The sequence below is a fragment of the Dipodomys ordii genome, unplaced genomic scaffold, assembly GCF_000151885.1.
Source record: "Dipodomys ordii isolate 6190 unplaced genomic scaffold, Dord_2.0 Scaffold114, whole genome shotgun sequence".
Classification (NCBI taxonomy): domain Eukaryota; kingdom Metazoa; phylum Chordata; class Mammalia; order Rodentia; family Heteromyidae; genus Dipodomys; species Dipodomys ordii.
This window is the reverse complement of record NW_012267330.1, coordinates 134,321-157,028: the sequence shown is the minus strand read 5'-3', so window position 1 is coordinate 157,028 and position 22,708 is coordinate 134,321. Positions and strand designations below refer to the sequence as shown.

Below are 22,708 nucleotides of genomic sequence, written 5' to 3'. Positions count from 1 at the left end.
TGTGAAATACTTTGCCTGCATCAGTTTGATCAAGGGATTTTTCTTTGACCTATTAATATATGTACCCCACTGACTGGCTTTTAGACACTGGGCCTGCTTTTGAATGGTAAATAAGTTCCAGTTGGCTCTGGTATATAGTTTCAATATTTTGTTGAATTCTGCTAGCTAGTATTATGTAGAACACTGCTTTTTGTCCTTTCGCTGTCTGTAGCACTATTTCTGTTTCATTCCACACATTAGGAAATTGTTTCATGTCTCTTTTTCTCTTTCTGGCTTGAGGTTTGTTAGTTTTATTTATCTTTTGTCATGTTTGCATGACATGTCTTTTCTATTCTGTTACTTTCCAACGGTTTGTGCAAATTTGAAAAGACTTTCTTATAGGCAACATATAGTTGGGCAAGTTTTTAATGACATGATTCCCATCACCATTTTTAATTGGTCTATTTGTCATTGATGGTTAAAGAATTTTTCATGCATTAGGGCTTATATATTTTTTTCTATTTATCATTTGTCTTTTCTTTTTTCTGAAGTCCTATCACTTTTAGAATTCCATTTTAATGTACCTATAGTATATTTGAATGTGTACCTTTTAATAAATCTTAAGTGGCTGTTTCAAGCAATAAACTATATATATATATATATATATATATAAACTTTACTGCATATTACTAGAGTAGACATTTTCTTTAGTTGAATGAAGTTCAGAATCTTTACTTCCACTTAAATCCCTTCTTTTCTTCCTGTTTATAATATGTCTTCAATCATTCCTTGGTATATCTTGATAACCACATCTGATAATGCAATAATTTTTGCTTCAACATAAAACACAATTGAAAAATATCAAGAAGGACTGTCTCTTGTGTGTGCCCACATTTCACCCTTTTCACTGGTCTCTGTTCTTTCCTGATGTTTACTGTAAGATTCTTTCTGTTCTCATTTCTTTCATTTCAAAATTTCCTCTGGCTCTTCTTGTGGTAACAATTCCTCACATTTATTGCTAGTAACAATCCTCTCATTTCCTGCCTCTGGAAATGTCTTAGATTCCCTTTATTCTTGGAGACTGTTTTCACTAGATGGAAGATTCGGAGTTAACAATGTTTTCTTTAAAAAAATTCACTTAAAAATATCGTGTCACACCCTTCTGGCCACTAAGTATTTAATAATGCAGTTTCCTCATTTTGGACACCAGAAACAGTGCAGAAGGTGAGAATGGGTGAGGAGGGGAACAGGGTGTGACATTGAGAGCTGTTGGTACAAGGGCAGGGGAACTATGCCTTGCTTATGTTCTTTGTTACATGAATTAGTGTGTGAGGTAAAACATCAGTAGTGTAGATACAGGCTGAAATCTTGTCCAAAAAGTTCCAAAATCTCAAACGTACTGAGCACTGACATGACACCATAATGGAAAATGACATCATGAGATAGGTCACAGTCAAAATACCCTAACAATACTTTGTAAAACAACTTCAGGCTATTTAAAGGCATATGTAATCTACATGAATGCTGTGGTTAGACTTGAAGCCTGCAACCAAGAGGTCTCATTATGCATAAACACATGGTCCAACCCCCAGTGTTGGTTCACCCAGCACTGGTTCCCAGCATTTCAGATGAAGAATACGTGCATGCATTCTATTGCTGTCAACACGTTGGCTTTGTTATTGCTTTATAATTAAGGAACATGGCTCCTTTGGGGGAATCTAGGGGAAGGGTTAATTGGGGTTAATGTGTATTATTTTGACCACTTCCTATACTTCCTATAAATCTATCAATAATTTTAAATTTAAGTTAAGCAATCTGTTTAAATCAACTCATGCACATGTATGCTAACAATGCATGAAGTTGCAGAGCTTCTGCATGGCAAAGGACATAGCTAGCAAGATCAATAGAAAGTCTACAGATTGAGAGAAGATCTTCACTAGCCATACAATGGACAAGGGTCTCATATCTAAAATATACTTGGAACTCAAAAAATTAAATCCCCCAACAACAAATCCTCAAAGAAACAACTGCCCAATTAATAAGTGGGCTAAAGAATTAAAGAGAAACTCCTCTGAAGAAGAAAGAAGGATGGCCAATAGAAACATGAAGAAATGCTCAACCTCCCTAGCCATAAAAGAAATGCAAATCAAAACAACATTAAGATACCATCTCACCCCAATTAGAATGGCAAAAATCAAGAACTCTAACAACAACAGATGCTGGAGGGGATGTGGGCAGAAGGGAACCTTACTTCATTGTTGGTGGGAGTGTAAACTTGTTCAACCACTTTGGAAAGTAGTATGGAGGTTCCTCAAAAGACTCCATATAGAGCTCCCCTATAACCCAGCAATTCCACTTTTGGGCTTTTACCCAAATGTTTACAAACAAGACCACACTAAAGCTACCAGCACAACTATGCTTATTGCAGCATTATTTACTATAGCTAAGATCTGGAACCAACCCAGATGCCCCTCAGTAGATGAATGGATCAAGAAAATGTGGTATATATACACAATGGAATTCTATGCCTCCATCAGAATGAATGACATTGTCCCATTTGTTAGGAAATGGAAAGACTTGGAAAAAATTATATTAAGTGAAGTAAGCCAAGCCCAAAGAAACATAGGTCCCATGGTTTCCCTTATTTGCAATAACTAGTATATATCTGGGACAAGCAGAAAAGGTCAAAAGCTGTACATATGACCAGGTAAGATGAAGTTAAGGGTCTGGGAAGGTGGCTCAGTGGTAGAGTGCTTGTCTTGCATGCATGAGGCCCTGGGCTCGATTCCTCAGCACCACATAAGCAAAAAGAAAAAAAGCTGGAAGTGGAGCTATGACTCAAGTGGTAGAGTGCTAGCCTTGAGCTGAAGAGCTGAGGGACAGCGCCCAGGCCCATAGTTCAGGCCCCATGACTGGACCCCTCCCCCCCAAAAAAAGATGAAGTTAAGTGAAATGAACCCCTAAATAGGGACACAAGTGGTTTTTTCTTTCTTGCTATTGTTTCTAATGTATTTATAAGGTACCATGTGATTTTTTTGTTGCTTTGCATATTCCTCCCCCACAGTATAACCCCTATTTTCACTGTATTTGATGTCGGTATCATTTGGGGAGGAGAAGGGAAAAAACAAAATGTTTAAATAGGGATACAGGTTGACCCATTATAACAATGAGATGTACAAGACACTATGTTGAAAAACAAACTTTACAATTTAGGTGGAGGGGGGTAGGGGCCGGAGTGTAGTTGTGTAGGTGGGAGGGAAGGGATGGTAGGAGAAAAACAAAGGAGGAGGCAACAATGCTTGATAAGAAATGTACTCATTACCATGCTCATGTAACTGTAACCCCTCTGTACAGTATTTTCATAATAAAAACCTATTTAAAAATTACAAAACAAATTTAAAATAACAAAAACAAAATCCCTGGGGGCTGGGAAGGTAGCTTGGTGGTAGAGTGCTTGCCTTGCATGCATGAGGCCCCGGGTTCAATTCCTCAGCACCACATACGCAGAAGAAGCCGGAAGTGGCACTGTGACTCAAGTGGTAGAGCACTAGCTCTGAGGGGAAGAGCTGAGAGACATCACCCAGGCCCAGAGTTCAGGCCCCACAAGGGGCCAACAAACAAACAAACAAGCAAATAAAACAAAATCCCAAAATTAGTAAATTAGAATAGTTATTTACTGATAGAGATGTGGAGAAACATAAATGCTACTAGCAATATAAAATACTGTAGTTTTTTGGAAGGCATTCTGGAATCTACTAATATCTAAAAAAGATTTCAACTTTAATCAGCAATTTCACCCAAGACATTATCAATTAAAAAGTGGTCTATATACAAAATGATTTTCACTAGATCAATACTTTCTATGTTTGTAGTTGCCAGGACTATAAGAACATGAGAGAAGCAGTAAACTATGATACATTCACAGTATAGGCTATGATGAAGCCATCACATAAAAGTACAAGTGCCTAAAAGAGATTCCATATATGTTAAATGGTAACAATGCACACAGGGAAGGGTGTGTGTGAGGGTACATGTATGCAAACATGTTTATCTGTGTGTTATTATTAGAATATGGATAAAATACAGAGCTGTTCACTACTTGTAGGAACTGGTTATAAAGACATTATTAAGCATTTATGACAAAGACAATATGAGAGTGACCTGTTTATCAAATTTTGTATAAGGTTTTGTTTGAGCATGTATGTCACCAAATTGTTACTCTGGATACCAGAAGGTGTTAGAAGTCCCAGAAAAATTTTAAATTGTCCGTATTTGTATGAATGTAGAGTTCCTTATAATGATGGTGCATTATCCACACAATCAGAAAAAAATCTATATTTTAGTTATAGCAAAAAATTACAGAAAAGTGAACACCAACAACAATTAATCAAAAATTGAAAAGAAAATTAATATTTTCCATTCCAAAGCTCAAACAAAAAGATGAAGAGCCTGAGTATCAGTGGCTCACACTATTATCCTAGCTACTTAGGAGGCTTGAGATCTGGAGATGGAGGTTTGAAGTTAGCCAGGGCAGGAAAGCCAGTAAGATTCTTATTTCAGAATAGCACCAAAAAGCTGAAAGTAGAGTCGTGGCTCAAGTGGTAGGGCACGAGACTTGAGTAAAAAAGCTCAGGAACAACATCCAGGCTGACTTCAAGCCCCAGGATTTGCAGAAAAAAAATAAAAAGATAAAGTACTGGAATATTGAAAAGATAAGAACATTAGAGCACCTGTCCAGCAAGCACAAATTACTTGCAGGAGTCCCAGAGGAAAGGAAGAAAGGAAATGAGCAAGCCCATAAGACACCCAGAAAAGGTCTGGGTGTAGAAGGCTGGGTGTATCCAGACTACAGAGGCACTTAGAATGTTTAGCATTTTATATAACTGATAACAAACTCACACTGGTGGTTCACACCTGTAATCCTAGCTACTTAGGAGGCTGAGATCTGATGATCAAGGTTTGAAATCAGCCCAGGTAGAAAAGCCCATGAGACTCTTATCTTCAAATAAGCATAAAAAAAGCTGGATGTGGAGCTGTGGCTCAAGTGGGAGAGTGCTAGCCTTGAACATAAAAGCTCAAGGACAGCTCCCAGGCTCTGAGTTCAAGTCCCAGGACTGCCATACACACAAAAATAATAGTAAGAATCTGAAAAAAAATCAAGAGACAAATGCTTCTAGAGTTGAAAAAAATTCATACATATTATACACCTAATGATATAACTATCTATACACTGATTAACTATATATACTAGGAAAATTGATAGGACAAGGGTGAGACAGGGCATTCTGGGATGGGTGCAAGATGTCAAATCTTCAGCTACCACAATAGAAAAGCTAACAGATAATAGTTTAGAATATCACTAGCTAGGTGGCCATGGATAATGCCTGTAATCCTAGTTACTCAGGAGGCTAGGATCTGAGAATCAAGATTTGGAGCCAGCTTGTGTAGAAATGTCTGTGACACTTGTGTGTGTGTGCGTGCATGTGTGTGTGTGTGTGTGTGTGTGTGTGTGTGTGTGTATTGGTGGTTAATTAGAAGTTCATTAAAAGTTTCATGGACTTTCTTATTCAGGGTGGATTTGAACCATAACCTTCAGATCTGAGCCTCCTGAGTAGCTAGGATAACAGGCATGAGCCACCTGCCCGGTAGTCTATGAGACTTTATCTCCAGCAAAAAGCTAAAATAGAGGTGTGACTCAAGTGGCAGAGTGCCAGCCTTGAGCATAAAAAGTTAAATGAGACTGTGAAGTCCTGAGTTCAATCTCAGTACTTGTATAAGGGTGATAAGATGATTAAAATGTCAGTTCAAATTATTCCAACTTGTCTGTGTGTGGGGTGGAGGGGAGATGGCTGCTGTTTCTTACCCTAGACTTCCCTAACACTGCCATAGCTCAAGCCCATGAGAAGAGGTCATATCGAAGCTTCACACCTGAGCCCAAGCTTGTTAGGAGCATAGACTCTCCACCCCTAAACAGTTGATTCACACCTGCATTATTTCCCCAGATACCAGGTGCTGCATGAACTTCAAAGTTTAAAATTCATTACCTTGGTACTTGTTTTTTTTTATAACCATGTATATGTGTAATTTTGATTGTTTTTAAAAAGAGCAAAAAAGACAGGGGTGCTTAAGACATGCCAGAAGCATTTCTACAAGGACATCTATGCAGGGTCCTTATTTACATGGGTGAAATGAATGAGTTCCATGCAACCATCCAGATAGCAACATAGTTTCCTTTTCTAATTTCCTTTTTGGTTATTGATAAACATGCAGTTATAAGAAAAAAATCTGTGTGCTTTGTGATCATTGTGTGTGTGTGTGTGTGTGTGTGTGTGTGTGTGTGGTGTTTAGTTCTACGTAGTTTTATCATAGATTTTGGGTTAAGAATCTTCCACCATATCTAATCTCACCACCATAGGATCTGTTGTAGAACTCCACCTATCTCCCCCAACCTCTAGCAGTGACTGATAGTTCTTCATCTCCATAGTTGTAGGATTGCAAGAATGTGATGGGATCACACACTATGTAACATTTAGGATGTCTTTCCACTCAATACAGTGCCCTTGAGATTCACCCATGTTGTGGGTCATACTTTAGTATTTGCTAGTGCTTAGCTCACTACTCATGGCATGGACTGGCCATTTTGCTTATTCCTTCATTCAGAGAAGGACTTTGGGGATGCTTCCAACTAGGTGCTAGAAATATTTGTTTCTGGGTAAACTAAATTTCTTGAGAAAAGTGCCTCAGAGTCTCTGGGTAGGGTTATCTGTGTCATGTGATAAGCACTCATTTATTATCATAGCTACTGTCAGACCTATCTTTATGCAGGCATGTGCACACACCCACACCAGAAACCTATACCGAATATACTTCTCTGAATTCTTTCCCATGCTGTGCTGCCATGATCTATTCATAATGGTTACTCAGACTGCATTTTCTTGAAAGTTAATAATGCTGAATCTTCATGTGCTTATATGCTATCCATGTCCTCTTTGGTAAAAATGTCTTTTGCTTGTTCTTTTTTAAACTAGATTGTTTTTATTCTTACTGTTTACTTTTAAGTGTTCTTTATATAGTCCAGATACAGCTCTGTTGTTGGATCTGTGGTTTCAAATAAATTCTCCAATCTATAGTTTGTCTTTTTATCCTCCTACCAGTGTCTCTGCAGAGTAAGATTTTTTATTTTTAATGGTGAAGTCTCCTTTAACCACCATCCACTTATGGTTGTGCTTTTGATATCCTGTCTCAGAAGTTTTACCATTCTGGAGATACAGATGTTTTCTCTTGTATTGTCTTCTCAAGGTTTAAACATGTTATTATTATGCGTATATACAAATCAGGGGTAGTAATTCATTGAGAGTTAATTTTTGAATGAAGGTAAAAGGTTTTTTGTTGTTTATAGGGGTCCAAATACCTTGGCATTTATGTTAAAGAGATTATCATTGAAAAACTAATAGGGAAGTCCAGCATCAGTGTTTAATGCCTGTAATCCTAGCTACTCAGAAAGCTGAGCTCTGGGGATTGCAGTTCAAAGCCAGCCCCATCAGGAAAGTCCATAACACTCTTACGTCCAACTACCTACCAAAAAGTTGGAAATGGTACTGTGGCTCAAAGTGGTAGAGCACTAGCCTTGAGCATACAAGCTTAGTGAGAGATATCAAGCCCCAGCACTGGCACCAAAAAACCCCCTCAAAAACTAGCTGAGTACATTTATGTGGGTCTATTTGTGTGTGTGTGTGTGTGTGTGTGTGTGTGTGTGTGTTAGCCATCCTTCCCCTTTTACCTGTGTCTATTCTTCCCCAATTCTCCTGTCTTGATTACAGGATCTACAGGGTAAGCCCTAATTCTTATAGCGTAGGAGTATTTCCATTTTAGTTTTTCCTCAAAATTGGTTTACTACTCTAGAGCCTGTGCTTGTAAAATACAAAAAGACTTGTAAAGGCTAAAAAATATTCATGTTACATTCTCTTCCCAATCTCTATTTCCTGCCACTGGAATCTCTAGGTAGAGGCAGAACCGTGGGCACTTGTGGATGTCTGAGAGGGCCAAGGTGGAGAAGAAGGTAGCTAGCTAGATTTCATTCCTGTGTTGTTTTTTTAAAATAGTATTACTAGACTTTGAATTCAAAGGCAGGCTGTTTACCACCTGAGCCACTCTGATAGCCCTCCCTATATTGTTTATTTTGAGATAGAATCTCCATTGATGTCTTCTGTGCCCTGCACTGCGATTCTTGTATTTATGCTTACTGATGTCACTGGGTGAGAGACCAGCACCATCTTAAAGTTGATGCTAAACCAAACAGAAATGGAGTCTCTATGGTCTCGTTCTAAGGTTCAGGGTCAGGAGGTAAGAGAGGGGGAAATAAAAGCATTTGTAGTTGTTCACCATTTCTAGTTTCTTCTTATTCTTCTCACTCAGCCACAGGAACTCACATCCTGATCCCTCTTCATTTCAGTCTCCTTCCTAAGACCCTAAAAGGCACAAACCCAAGCATGTGACCCAGCTTCCCAGGAATCAAAGGCCTTCTGCTATTAAGACTAGAATTGAAGAGGAAAGAAATCTGCCAAAGGTAGCGTTCAGACCCTGGGGCTGCCCTGGGTCTGGTCATACGAACACATACCAACATGCTAAGATCTCAGAAGTAAGAGAATGTTGCCAGCTTACTGTATAGTCATAATGATCAAGATGGATGCAGAACTTGGGAACTCAAAGGCCAGTTTCAGGAAGTTTGGGGACCTAGCCTTAAAAAGCAAGATCTTAAAAGCTTTGAAGAGGTAATTCAGAATATTCTTTCATGACCTTGTAGCTGGTAAGGAGAAGTGCGACCATTAGACAAAATTAAACTTAAGAAGTAAGAAGTAAGGAACTTAAGAAGTAGGACTGGTGGCAATGTGAATTTGTGCAACCACTGTGGAAAGCAGTCTGGAGATTTCTCAAGACAAACAAACAAAATCATAGAACTACCTATGACCCAGGAATACCACTCTTGGGCATTTACCCAAAAGATTACAAGTCAGGATACAATAAAAATACTTGCACAACCATGTTCATTGCGGCACTATTCACCATGGCCAAGTTATGGAAACTGCCCAGATACCCAGATGAGAAGAACAAGAAAATGTCACACACATGCACACACACACACATGCATTTTACTCATCTATCAGGAAGTATGTGCAGAGCAATGAGTGGATCTGGAAAAAATAGTTGCATGTTTTCGCTCATATGGAGAAGTTAGCTCTAATTTGTAAATATAGATCACAACATATACATATCTCAACATACAGAACCACATGCGCTCATACAAACACAGATGTGTATTATCTATTTTTTTGGGGGGGTCGGTCATGGGGCCTGAACTCTGGGCCTGGGCGCTGTATATTATCTAAAGTATTGTATATGCATAGGAAAATTCCAATGATGTCTCTTCTTTGAACAACTATCGTATAGCTTAACCAAATAAATACCAGGAAGGTAGAACTTGAGGTGACAGGGTTGGGAGGAGGTGGTATCAAAGGGAGAGGGAGAGACAAATGAAGAGAGGAAGGGTGGGAGAGTGCAATCATACTATTCAATGTATATATGTGAAAATGGAATTAGGAAAACTGAAGGGACAGGTAAGGTTGGGACAGATGGGGGAGAATGTTGAAAGCAACAACACTGATCAAGATGCATTGTATTCATGAATTGTCATCTTGAATTGAAATCTTTTGTATAATTACTTAAAAATAATAAAATAAAATTTTAAAAAGTTCTGTTCATGAAGAATTATGGTTCAAGAACAAAGACAGGCTGTGCAGAGTGGGAAATGGTATCTGTTGGATCACATCCAGAATATGTACAATCAGTAAGAAAAAGTAACCCACAAAGTCCAGTGCCAGTAGCTCATGTCTGTAATCCTAGCTACTCAGGAGCGTGAGATCTGAGGACCATGGTTTGAAGCCTGCCTGGGCAGGAAAGTCTGTGAGACTCATCTCCAATTAACCCCCAGAAAACCAGAAGTGGCGCTGTGGCTCAGGTTGTAGAACACTTGCCTTGAGCTGAAGAGCTCAGGGACAGTGCCGCCCAGGTCCAGAGTTCAAGCCCATGACTGACCAAAAAAAAAAAAAAAAGTGACCCACAGACAAGAAGACAAGTGACAAGAGAAGAGGTATTCTATCAATACTGCCCATAAGGAGGCACTGAGGTATAGGTCATGGTAGAGGGCTTGACTATTGCACATAAGATTCAATGTCTAGTACTGAAAAGAAAGTCCCCTTGAGCATGTAAAAAGAAGCCTCAAATGCTTTAGATATCAGGGAAATACAAATTAAGTCCTCAAAGGCTACTAGAGGTGGGGGGTAAGATATGCAGGATCACAGGTTTAGGCCAGATTTTATCTCAACAGAAGAAGCTGGGCCTGGTGGCCTGCATTTGTCAACTCAGCTACAGCTGTGAAACTGGATTGTGGTCCTAGGTGTTCGTCTAGGCTAAAATCAAAACGCTATCTCAAAATAACTAGGGCAAAATAGGCTGGTAGTGTGGCCTTTACTAGTTTGCAGCTCTGAATTTAAACCCCAGTGCCAGAAAAATAAAAAAGAAGGATATCACGTAGAGATGCCTATGCTCACCTAGCAGCATGAAACTAAAGACAGCACCCACACAATGTCAAGAAGAATTATGGAAACTCTCGAAGAATGAGCAAATTTTTATGATCACTTGATCACTTTGGAAAACGAATCTGACGCATCTAGAACATTGAAGGTATGCATCCTCAGAGGTGCACTGGCACGTGGCCAAGTGGCCGCAGGATCCTGGGGCAGAGCACGGTCACATGGCCCAGGCTCAGCCACCCCCAAGTCCATCAACCAGTGATAGAAATTGAGTACTGTGTGATGCTGGGCCACTTTTATAACAATGAAAACAGAAGAGCTGTCTAAGGTCTATAAGCAGGATGAATCCTTGCTAGAGTTAAGAGGAGGCAGGGACACATAGAACAAGCAACACAGCCAGGTTATAAAACCTGCTTATAGAAACAATGCTAGAAGAAATCTACAAAGATACTGAGAATGGCTATTTTGAGATATTGGAATCAAAGAACTGTGTGTCTGCCAGATGCCAGGGCTCACGCCTTATAATCCTAGCTACTAAAAAGGCTGGGATCTGAGGATTGGTGTTTGAAGCTAGTTGGGCAGGAAAGACTTTGAGACTCTGATATCCAATTAACAACCAAAAAGCCAGCAGTAGAGCTGTGGTTCAAATGGTTAAGTACCAGTTTTGAGTGGCAAGAGTTAAGCGACAGTGGCCAGGCTCCAGTGCTATCACAAAGAAACAAACAAAAACCTGTATTTCCTTACAGCTTTCATGAAGGGAAGAAATTCCCTCTGATCCCACAGCTGCAGCCTGATCCCCAGAGTATCCATAAAAAGGAGTGGTGCTATTCCTAAACGGAGCCTCCCCTCCTTGGCAGCCAGGGGCTCTGCCCATGGAAGAAGTCTTCTCGGGGTCACCATCCTGACCCCTTGCCCTGTATTTCTGCATTTGGTCCTTGGTGTCTTGTGCAAGTATATCAGGCATCTGTTTTCTCTGGTAAGATTTGAGAGGAGAGGAACAGGGGGCCTGGGGTTGTGGCTCAGTGTAAATCACTTGCCTAGCATGCTGCAGGCTCTGAGTTCCATTCTTAGCATGGGAAAAGCAAGCAAGCATAAGTGAAAGAGGAACAAGAGCTAATATTTATTGGACACAGCTTCAAGCTGGTCCATTGCTAGGTGTTTTATACTCAACAGTGTGTACTGCTTAAAAAAACAAAACACATATGGGTTGTCCAGGGTTTTGCCTGACTTCCTCCTCCCCCCATTCCAACACAAGGCTCGCCTGAGTACAGGGACAACCTCCAGGAATGTCTCTCTGCATCAGTGTATGTGTGTGTGTGTGGGCGAATGAGTACTGTAGGCTTACACATGGACACATTACTACTATTTAGCAGCCTTAATTATTCAAACAATGCGTGATCTCTTTAACTACATTTTAACTTTTACCCTGAAAGTTACTTAACATCTAATTTTTTTTTTTTTTTTTTACTGTTGGTCGTGGGGCTTGAACTCTGGGCCTGGGCGCTGTCCCTCAGCTCTTTAACCCAAGGCTAGTACTCTACCACTAGAGCCACAGCACCACTTTCAGTTTTCTGGTGGTTTATTGGAAATAAGAGTCTCATGGACTTTCCTGCTCAGGCTGGCTTCAAAACCGTGATCCTCAGATCAGCCTCCTGAGTAGCTAGGGTTACAGGTGTGAACCACCAGTGCCTGCCTAATAACATCTGGTATCTTTTGATTTCTAAATCAAGTTCTCTGTGTATTTCAGATAATCAAAATTTAAAAGGGCAATAGGTAACGAGAGCTGAAAAGATATCAGAAAATAGTTATTCATATCCTGCTTTTCAGGGTTAACTGCCATTATCACTACAGAAAATAATCTGAAATCAACTAAAAATACACGCAGAGTTAGATTATGCAATGTCTTAACCGCCTACAGAAGTGAAAGTACTGAAACCTGAGAGCAGGCGTTTAAGGACGATATGCAGCCTTCTGTAACCTCGGTGCTCATCAAGAAGGAAAACATGAAATACAGATCGTCCATAAATGAAGTAGTCCACAAGGTCTAGAGTACCACGTAAGTAAATTGGTAGAAGTATGCTCCTGCTGTATTACCAAGCAAACAAGAAAGCAATGGAGTGACACAGTAGGAATTACCCCCACATTGTCACTCCCTTCTAGGTTCCAGCTGTGTGAGAATATTAATATCCACCAACATACTGTGACAGTCAATTTTAGCTGTTAAATTGATGAAAACCAACATATGGTAAAGTGTTACTTTGTGTATAGCTGTGTACATTTTTCTAGAGGAGGCTGGAACATGAGCCTGAGTGGATTACAGGAGGAGGAATTCCTTGATGTGGTCTCAGGTTTTTGGACTGTCAGACTTACACCAGCCCTTCCTGACTCCTTTCTCAGGCCTTTGGCTGAGACTGAGAGTTAGATTGTCAGCTCTCCAGGTGCTGTGGCTTTCTAAGTGGACTCAGCCACATTACCAGCATCCCAGGGCTTCTTGCTTGCACTTGATCTTCTCTAGGGCTTGTCAGCTTCCTTGATTGCACAAGCAATTCCATTACCAACTCTCCTCCCAGCTGTGTGTGCTGCTGGGTCTCTGTCTCTGGAGAACTGTGACTTGTCAGTTAAGCTTCTAACCACGTCCCTTCATGGACCAGGATTGCAGAGTTATGGAGAGAACCCTTTCCCTTCTGTATCAAGTCTGTCTGACATTTTGCTGTAGAAATAACAATTTGAAAAAAAACAAGTAACAGTCAAGCACAGACAAGCACCAGAAATCGGGTTGAAGGTCAGTGAGAACAAAGAGGCTTGGAAGACTCCATCTCCATCACAACTGTTAGGTGTGGTGATATATGTCTGTCACCCAGCTATGCAGGAGATTGACATGGAAGACTCCAGCTCCAGGCCAGCCTAGGCAAAAAAATGTAGTCATGAGACAACCTGTCAACAGAAAAAACTGGTCATGGTGATACACACCTGCCATCCCAGATATGGAGGGAAGTGTAAATAGGATTGTATTCAAGCTGGCATGTGCAAAAAACAAGATCCTACCTGAAAAATAACCAGCGCAAAAAGGGCTGGCAGTGAGGCCAGTGACAGTACCTTGCAAGTTCAAACCTCAGTACACAAAAAAAGTACACATTCAAGATGGGGAAAATTTTTCCAGTTAATACTTAAACCCTTTGAAGATGAAAAGCTAGGTGTAGTAAGATGAAGCAAATCTCTGAGGGTCTGATTACATTTGATGGTCTCTACTTTTTTCCACTGTCCTAGGAGTCAGTGCTGGAAAGCCATTCCTGCCCCAGCTCTCTCCTTTGTACTTATCACCCATGCCAGCTGCCCTGGCTGTGGGTGTGCTCTGGATCAGGAGGCACACAGCTGGAGCGCCATGGATGGCAGACACCTGCAGAAGGGGGACCTGGACAGAGGCACCCTCAGCACCGATAAACACATGGAATATGGGGCTCCTAGTATGGACCAGGTGGTGGTCCCTGGCAGACTCTGCAAACCCAGCCTTCTGTACCCATACTGTGTTGTCTGAACAGCAATAGGAGACATACTTTCATAATGTGGAGAGTATACTCCTTTCTGTTATTTTGGGATGGCTCCTTTCTTCCCAGGAAGCCAGACTCATGAAAACCCCTTATATGTCTCTCCCAGATCTGCTGTACCTTGCTACCTGGTCCTGAGTGGGAGCTAGGGGACAAATCTCATCTCTTCCCTCTTCTCTTCTCTTCTTTCCTTCCTTCTTTCCATGTTTATTTCCTCCCCCCTCCCTTTCTTTTCTTTGAGATTCCAGAAGTATCAATAACTCCTACTTTACTCCTTAGGAAAAAAATAGGTCCAAGTGGATCTGATTTAAGATATAATTAAGATATCAATAAAGTACTGGAAGACACAGAGAAATTTTGGAGGGCTAGGTTGACAAACACTTGTGTCAACCACCCAACAGAAAATGGACAAAGAAATCAGGAACAAATGGCTCATACCTGTAATCCTAGCTACTCAGTAGGCTGAGCTTTTAGGACTGGTTTGAAACCAGCCCAGACAGGAAAACCCATCAGACCCTTGTCTCCAATTAGTCACCAACAAGCTGGAAGTGGAGCTGTGGCTCAAGTGGTAGAGTGCCAGCTTTGAATGAAAAACAACAACAACAACAACTAAGGGACAGTGCTCAGGTCCTAAGTTCAAGCCCAGTATTGGCATAGAAAAAAAAAGTAGACGAAGACAAGGAGACAGTTGATAGAAAAGAGATTCAAGTGGCTTGACTTGTATAGGGAAAAAAGAAAGAAAATTACAGTGAAATGTCAGTTCTTCCTTGCTGGTTTGGTAAATTTCAACAGGTTGGTCACTTGCATTGTGGATGGGGAGGGAAGCATTCTGAGAGAGTAACTTATGCAATTTATTTGGCCTTCTTACTTTTCCTTTCCTCTACTGAAAATTCCTGTCTAACTTAGTCCTCCTCCGGTATCAAGACCAGCAGTGAGGGGATAGAAGGCAGATAAGTTCTGGGCATTTAACTTGCTACCCATTAGATACAAGTTTTCAAAAGCATTGTCATGCACCAGGCTAGACCATAAGGCTAGGATGTCCACACACAAGCAGCCTCTTATGATTGAACTGAACTGAAATTGATGTGGGCTGGCAACACAGATGACAAACAAAGAAAAGGATGCATTGTTACCTAAGAAAAACCTGAATAACAACCTTCTAGCTTCACTTGCTCTCATTTAACTTAAGAACCACTCATTTTAAACCAGGCTCACTCCTGTAATCCTACCTACACAGGAGGCTAAGATCTGAGAAACCCAGCTTCAAGCTAGCTAGGGCAAAAATGTCTGAGAGAATCCATCCCCAGTTAAACTAGCAAAATACCAGACTGGAGGCATGGCTTAAATGGTAGAGCACAAGGTGTGGGCAATCAAGCTGAGCCAGCACTAGAGACTCAGTTTAAGCCATGGGGCCACAAACACACAGAGAAAAAAAAATCACTTATATTGGAGGTCATATAGCTGATCAATACATTATTTTCTTACACAAGCTTATAAGAAATAATACCTCTAAGATGAGGGCTATGATAATAGTCACTTAGATTCCTTTGCAAAAACTTGAACCTTTTTTGGGGGGGGGTCTGGTCGTGGGCCTGAACTCTGGGCCTGGGCGCTGTCCCTCAGCTCTTCAGCTCAAGGCTAGCGCTCTACCACTTGAGCCACAGAGCCACTTCCGGCTTTTTTCTTTTTTTGCTTATGTGGTGCTGAGGAATGGAACCCAGGGCCTCGAGCATGCAAGGCAAGCGCTCTACCACTGAGCCACCTTCCCAGCCCTTGAAGCTTTTTTTTTTGCTAGGAACACCAGGTCTTCATTCTAGCCTGCAGATATCTGATGGATGATTAAACCAGGATAAAAATGCTTGGCATCTCTGACTTCATTCTGTGTCCCTACTGCTGTCTGAACCACTGGGGTTAAATTCTATTCAGCTCTGTAGGTAGACATGTTCATCATTTTTAAAATGTTTGTCCAGGACTATAACACAGGGTGAATTTGGCCTGTTTGTCTGAGCTGGCATGTGTTTCTTCTATGTCATCATGTTCTTTCTCAGAAACTCAGCACCTACAGTCCCTGGACTTCCATAGTTCCTTTGGGAACAAACCATTATGCATTCCTGCAACACCATGAATAGTAACCCCACGGTTCCTGAGTAAAGATGATTGCCCTTTCCTCCACCAAGTGCAAGGCCAGGAGGCCAACATGCAATAAAGAATATCTTTTGAAATCTTGCCCATGCTAATGAAGAGTAACCACATCAGCCCACCAACAGATCTAAAGAAGTCTTCCATTTCCTTTGTGTAGTGAGTAGCCAGACCGCCTTTCATCAATCTGTTTACAAGCTGAAGTCCAAAGAAAGGAATCTTATGGCTCCAATTTAGCCCCATCTCTTATTTCATACAATCTCACTGTTACCATGAGGACCTTAACATAGTTTTTGATGCTATCAAGGATTGTTCGATTTCACCTTAAGTCGGACCTGACTGTACTTCCCTCTTCCTTCCTTAAGAAGTAACAGGGTGTGTGCAGTCAGCCGGCCACTTACCTCGCTCCCAGGAAGGTCTCTGAGAGAGGGTGCTGGGCTCAGGCGGGCATGGCGCTGGCCTCTGCTCCTATCCTCTTCCCTTGGGTCCTCCTGGTTTAGTGTCTGCAGAGAAAGCAGGAGGCTTGCTCGGGACTTGGGAGTCCTGGGCCTTTCAGAGGCCTGGGAACAGTTGTGGGCTTCGCTATAGCTTCCAAGAGAAACCATGGAGACGGCGCTGGTTCTGCCCTGGTAGCCAAAGTCTGTCTGCTGTGAGCAGAGCCTGGGGCTCCTGGGCTTGGGGCTCAGGGGCCTGCAGGGCATGACTTGGTTTTCATAGGCCAAACAATAGGCCGAGCCACAGGGGAGGGTGCAGCTGATGTCAGGCTGCTGGGCCCCAGGGCTGGACATCAGCCAGCCCTGTTCAGGGAGGTACCTGCCACCCCCCTGGCGGGACGTGCATTTGATGGCTGGCTCACTTTTCCTCCTGTGTTCTGGAAAGACCAACTTGCTGGGTGCCAAAGACGCACGGGAGTGTGGGGGCGTCCAGCAGTCTGTGCAGTCGCAGCTCTCGGGGTCCTGGGCCCACTCCTCGGAGCCGCTGCTGGCCACTGGGGAGGGAGACCCGAGCGCATGCGAGACCTCGGGTCCTGAGAAGGGAGGCGCAGTCGCAGAGAGGCCTTGGGGGCCGTCGGCGTCCCTGCTTTTCAGGAGTGCGCGCCAGGGGCTCAGACGCTGCCAGCTCTTCTCCATCTCGCCTTTGGGCGAACCGGGAGAAAGTTCTTCCAGCTTTTCTTTTTCTAGAACTTTTGGCTCAAAAAAATTGGAAAAAGTCTTCTGAGCTAAGGCCAACCTGGCCCGGAACCTGTTTTCTGTTGTTTTGAGTCTTTTTGCATTGCAATTTTCAGAGGACAGTCGTTTGCTCCCAGGGTCCCCTGCCATCCCCCCATGCTCTGGGTCCAGCAGCCCCGGGGCCCCGCCAGGGGTGGCCGCGGGGCTCGGTGCTGGGGAGCTTGGGCCCTCGGTGGTCCAGTCCTGAGGCGGACCTGTTCCTGGGCTCGAGGCCAGCGGCCTGCCCTTCCTGAGGGAAGTCACCTTGAGGAACGTGAGGCGCTTCCTCGGCTCCAGCCCCATCTTGGGGCGCCGGCGGGGTGGGGCGGGCAGCGGGTGCGTGTTCCTGCCAGCCAGGGCCAGGGCGCAGGGGTCCCGCACCGCCCCTGCAGAGGCGCAGCCCTCCGGGCGCCCTCCGGTCCCCTCTCCCGGGTCCTCCACGGCCTCGGGGGTCTTCAGGCCCTGCTCCCGTCCTGTGCTCTCCGGGCTGGGCGGCCCCAGGCTCTCTAAGGTGAGGAAAGCCTCGGGCGGCGTCCTCGTGCCTTCATCCTCTGTGCTTAGCGTCTCCTCCATCTCCACTCCGGGGACCTGAGCCCCGCCAGCCTCCCTCAGCCCACACCTGGCGCCACAGGGAAACGCACAGGATGTTGCACCAACGCGGGGAGGCCCGGGGCTTCCCTCCTCCAGGGCCAGGCCGGTGAGCTGTGGCTCTGGAGGAGGGCAGCCTGTCCCCGGGGCCTGCAGAGCCTCCTGCTCCACAAGGAGCACATAGCTGCTCCTAGAGGCCGAGCTTGCCCTGGGCGTCGGCTGCAGGCTCGGGGAGGAAGGCTGGGAGACATCCCCTGGACCCTGGTCCTCCGCCTCAGGCCCAGGGCCAAGGTGAGCCACGGCGGCTGCTGGGCGTCTGGAAAGCCCCTGCCAGGCACGTTCACTACACGTGAGGTCTAGAACCATCCCCGCCTCTGCTTCCTTCTCTCTTGATTTCAGGGTGGTCTCTGGGGCGTCTGAGGTCTCACTCCCTACCCAACCACCCACCATGCCTCTGTCCCACACCTGGGCTCCACTAGGGATGCAGAGATGCGGGAAGTTGGAGCTAGGAAGTTGTTTTCTATCCTCCCTGAGAACACACCTGGATGTGGGATGGCTGGCCTGGTTTTCTGCTTGGACAAAAATGTCTTGCAGGTGATTTTCTTTATCACCCGCATCAGCAGGGCCTGGTGCCAGGCCAGTGCCTTGAGGTTCCTCAGGTCTGCTTTCTGAGCTGTGTCCCAGCTTGTGCTCAGCAGGCCCCGGCACTTCCTCCCAGCCTCCACGCTGCACCAATTCTGAAGTAAGGCCTGAAGTGGCTGGGCATGACGTATAGCCCTGCTCCAACTGGTTTTCTTGTGGGAGAGCCACAGAAGGTGTGTCCTGAAAGTCCTTTTCCAAGCTGCATTCACTGGGCTGGTACTGACCTTGCAAATTGGGAACCCCTCTGTGAGAATCCAGAAGTACACAAGGCTGATGGGTAGGCACTGGGAAAAGGGTGGTTTGTGTTCTTGGGCTGTTTCCTGTTGCTGTCTTTTCTTTCCGTTGGACCCCAGGCTTCCTTAAGTTCAGCCCTACCTGATCTTCAGGGTAAACAAAAGGAAACTCTGTAATGGAATGGGCTCTGGCCAGTGCCCTAATCTTCCCACAGTGAGGCCTTGGGGGTGCCCTGCCACTGTCAACAGTATTCTCTGGGGTACAGTGGTGACACTTGACTTGTGAGAGGCATGGTGTACCTGACAGAGGGCAACAGTGTTCATCTAAGCAGGGCTGGGTCCAGCACAGGTCTGTGTCCCCTGTAGGGGGCAGAGTACCTCCCTTCTCTGTTGGTGCCTGCAGAGGGGCTGTGGTATCCAGTGGGCCCGTGTGAGGTAGAGCTGCTACCCCTGTCCTGTTGCGGATATGTGGCCAGCTCCAGCCTGGTTCAGGGCACTGGAGAAGGCAAGGCCAGACCCCAGGGATGCCCAGACAGCTCTCAGACCTGGATTTCTGGAGAGTCACAGCACGAAGTTCTCTGAAGTCCTGATCCGTCACCCTCTGTGCCCACTGGGGACTGCGGGTGCCTGTGACATCCCGAGAGGCGCACGCTGATAGCAGAGGCAGTTTATCCAGGCTGGTCACACAGTCCCAGAGGGACTCTTCCCCTCCGCTAGTGATGTCAGCCAAGGACAGCGACTCATTTTTGCCCAATTTTTCCTTTAAGTCAGAGGACAAGTCTAGTTCTTTTGCATCAAGCCCAAGGACACTGGTCAAAGGCTGATCCTGAGGTGGTCTAGTTGTTGGGGCATCCGGACACTTCCAGCTTGCTTCTGTGTCTCTGGAAGGACCAGTTGGAGAGAGGCAGGCACTGCCGGCGAGGGACTCTGTGTCAGAGGCACTCTCAAAGGGGTCAGTTTTTGTGTCTGATCGAGTTTCACTCTGATGGGACAATGTCTCAAAATCATCACCATCTGTTTCCTGGCTCCAGTTCTGCTCTTCTGCTTCTGCTTCTGTAGGGAGTCGGGGGAGCTGGTTATCTTCAGTCTCACCTTCACCTGACAGGTGTGCACGTGCCTCTGGGGTCTGGAAGGGCAGGAAGAAAAGAGTCAGAAACAAGACACAAGGACATCTACACACATGTTTATGCCATGCCTGCCTCATTGGAATTGCTGAGCAGCACTTCGTCAGTTCCCTGTATGGCCCCAGGAGGGGAAGTTAAGTATGAGGAGCTACCTTTATTAACAGAAAATAAGTGACAAGACCAAATGAAAATAGTGGAAGAAAATGTAGCTACCACACAGTTAAAATAAAAAACAAAACAGGGCTGGGAAGGTGGCTCAGTGGTAGAGCGCATGCCTTGAATGCCAGAGGCCCTGGGTTCGATTCCTCAGCACCACATAAGCAAAAAGAAAAAAAAAACATTAGAAGTGGCACTGTGGCTCAAGTGGTAGAGTGCTCGCCCTCAGCTGAAGAGCTGAGGGACTGCGCCCAAGCCCAGAGTTCAAGCCCCATTACGGACAAAAAAAAAAAAAAAACATTAAAAGTCAGAATAAGCTGGGTGCTGGTGGCTCACGCCTGTAATCCTAGCTGCTCAGGAGGCTGAGACCTAAAGATAATGGCTCAAAGCTAGTCTGGGCAAATAAATTCAAGACTCTTATCTCAAATTAACCAGCAAAAATCTGGAAGTGAAGGTGTAGCTCATGTGGTAGCGTACCAGTCTTGAGTGACAAAACTAAGGGGAAGATGAGGCCCTGCGTTCAAGTCCCAGTACCAGCACGTGCACACACACACATATTCATGAGAAAATCAATAGAATTTCAAAAACACAAAAGAAAATAGGCCATGCAAGTATGTGCAATTTAAGTAGTATAAATAGACTGCCGAATCATGAGGAAGTGTGTGTCTGCTTCATGTTTTCAGCAAGAGGGAACAGATTCATATATGTTGTGATCTGTGTTCTGTGTGTTCTTAGGCAAACAGCTGGTTAATAGGGAATGATCTTTCACTTAAAACTATTTTCTGAGTTTGAGTCCCTGAAGAGAAAACAAAACCAGAAAGCAAAAAAGAAGCCTTGAAATTGCAAACACATTTTGGGCGGTTATAAATGCCAAAGATAGTTTCGAGAGTGCAGAACTTTGCAGAATTTTCTTCCTTGGGTGTACATTTCTTGATCAGCTGAATGAGCTATGAAGTGTATAGATGAGAGTTTTACAAATGTACACACCTGTGTACCTACCACCAGGAGAGACATCTGTTTTCATTCTCCCCAAAGTCCCCATCCTTCCCCTGGCCAGTGACCTGCTTTTGTCACCATCTGGATTTGCGCACACACACAGATCCTGTAGTATGTTCTTTGGGGCCTGGCTTCTTCCCTTGGGCATGGTAGCTGTAGCACATCTCAGCACACACAGTGACCTCATCTGTGAGGCAACACTGCATGTGAGATTCAATTATCAAATCCCAACTCCCCCAGGCCAGGAGTGAGGCAAGCACTCACCCACTTCTAGCCAGGACTCCTCATAAATCTTGTACCTTCCCAAGTATCATTTTCCTGAGACTATTGCAAGATTTATCAAAGGAAAACTATTCTCTTGTGTATGCCTGTGCTGGGGGTGGGGTGGGAGGGTGGGGTCGTTGGGGGTGGGGATGGGGGTGAGGGTGGGGAGAGAGTTGAATTCAGGGCCTGAATGCTGTCCTTTATCTTTTTTTGCCCAAGGCTAGCACTCTAATAGTTGAGTCACAGCTTCACTTCTGGCTCTTTTGCTGATTATTTGGAGGTTTGAGTCTGGTGTACTTGCCTATGCTGGCTGGGTTCAAAACTTAATCCTCAGATCTCAGCCTCCTGAATAGCTAGGATTATAGATATCTAGCTTGAACTACTTTTAAGCTTCCTTAACTAAGAGAAGAAAAAAACACCAAAGTACGCGATATGTGTTAGTCCTAAATAAAGAGGCAGGGTGGAATCAGTAATATCAGAATAAGGGAAGCTTCACGTGATTGCAAAGAAGGAAGGATTTGAGAATAGGAAAGAAAACACTAAAAATTAGACCACTTGAGAAGGGGAGGTGTAGGTTGTTCTGTGGTGTTTCAGGAGGTGAAAGAAGGTGCAGAGGCAGGCAGTGCCAGGAATCCATCGCAGGGAGTGTCAGCACCTGGCAGCTCAGCAGGACTAGCAGCCTGCTGCCTACATACCTTCTGGGTCATGTAGGAGTGTGGACATGTGAAATGTGATGTGAACACGCCCTGACACGTACAGAAAACGGTGGCAACAGCCATGAGAACACTGGGAAAGCTACAGAGTGCTCCTGCTGAATGGCTAGTGGCTTCCATGGTTCCACCCTGTACCTCCACATCCTGGGAATTCAGCAGAGCTGACCTAAGAGGGGATGTCGGAGCAATCCTTTCAACACTGCAATGGGTGGGCATCTCCTGGTTCATTCCCAATTCACATTGGCATTGTTAAGCTCTAGTCCTGGACACTTCCGAAGTCTCAAGTTCCAAGTGACTAACGGCGAGGACTCTGGTGATCACAATGTCAGATGGTTGTTTCTCACCTAGCCCCCTTTCAGCACTGTACCTCACAACACCATAGGTGAGGGAGGGAGCATGAGGCTGTGGAGATGGCTCTGGGACTACTGCTGTGTGGCTCAGGAGGATCCAGCCTTAGCTTACATTCCAGGCATTTAGCAAGAGGCCTGGCTCATAATCAATGAAAATAAAAGCCTCCAGGGAAAAAAAGCTA

General features: G+C 44.4%; 1 protein-coding gene across 1 annotated transcript in view; it reads right to left on the bottom strand.

Moving 5' to 3' along the window:
• The window catches only part of Arhgef4 (Rho guanine nucleotide exchange factor (GEF) 4), a 104,102-nt gene extending 81,932 nt beyond the window's left edge, over positions 1-22,170 (bottom strand). The window contains exons 1-3 of the mRNA XM_013028809.1: positions 22,159-22,170; positions 19,469-20,049; positions 16,654-18,523 (exon numbers count right to left, since the gene is read on the bottom strand). Of these exons, the coding sequence (XP_012884263.1) occupies positions 16,654-18,523; positions 19,469-20,049; positions 22,159-22,170 (2,463 nt within the window). The remainder of the gene's footprint in view (positions 1-16,653; positions 18,524-19,468; positions 20,050-22,158) is intronic.
• Between the last annotated feature and the right edge of the window lie 538 nt (positions 22,171-22,708).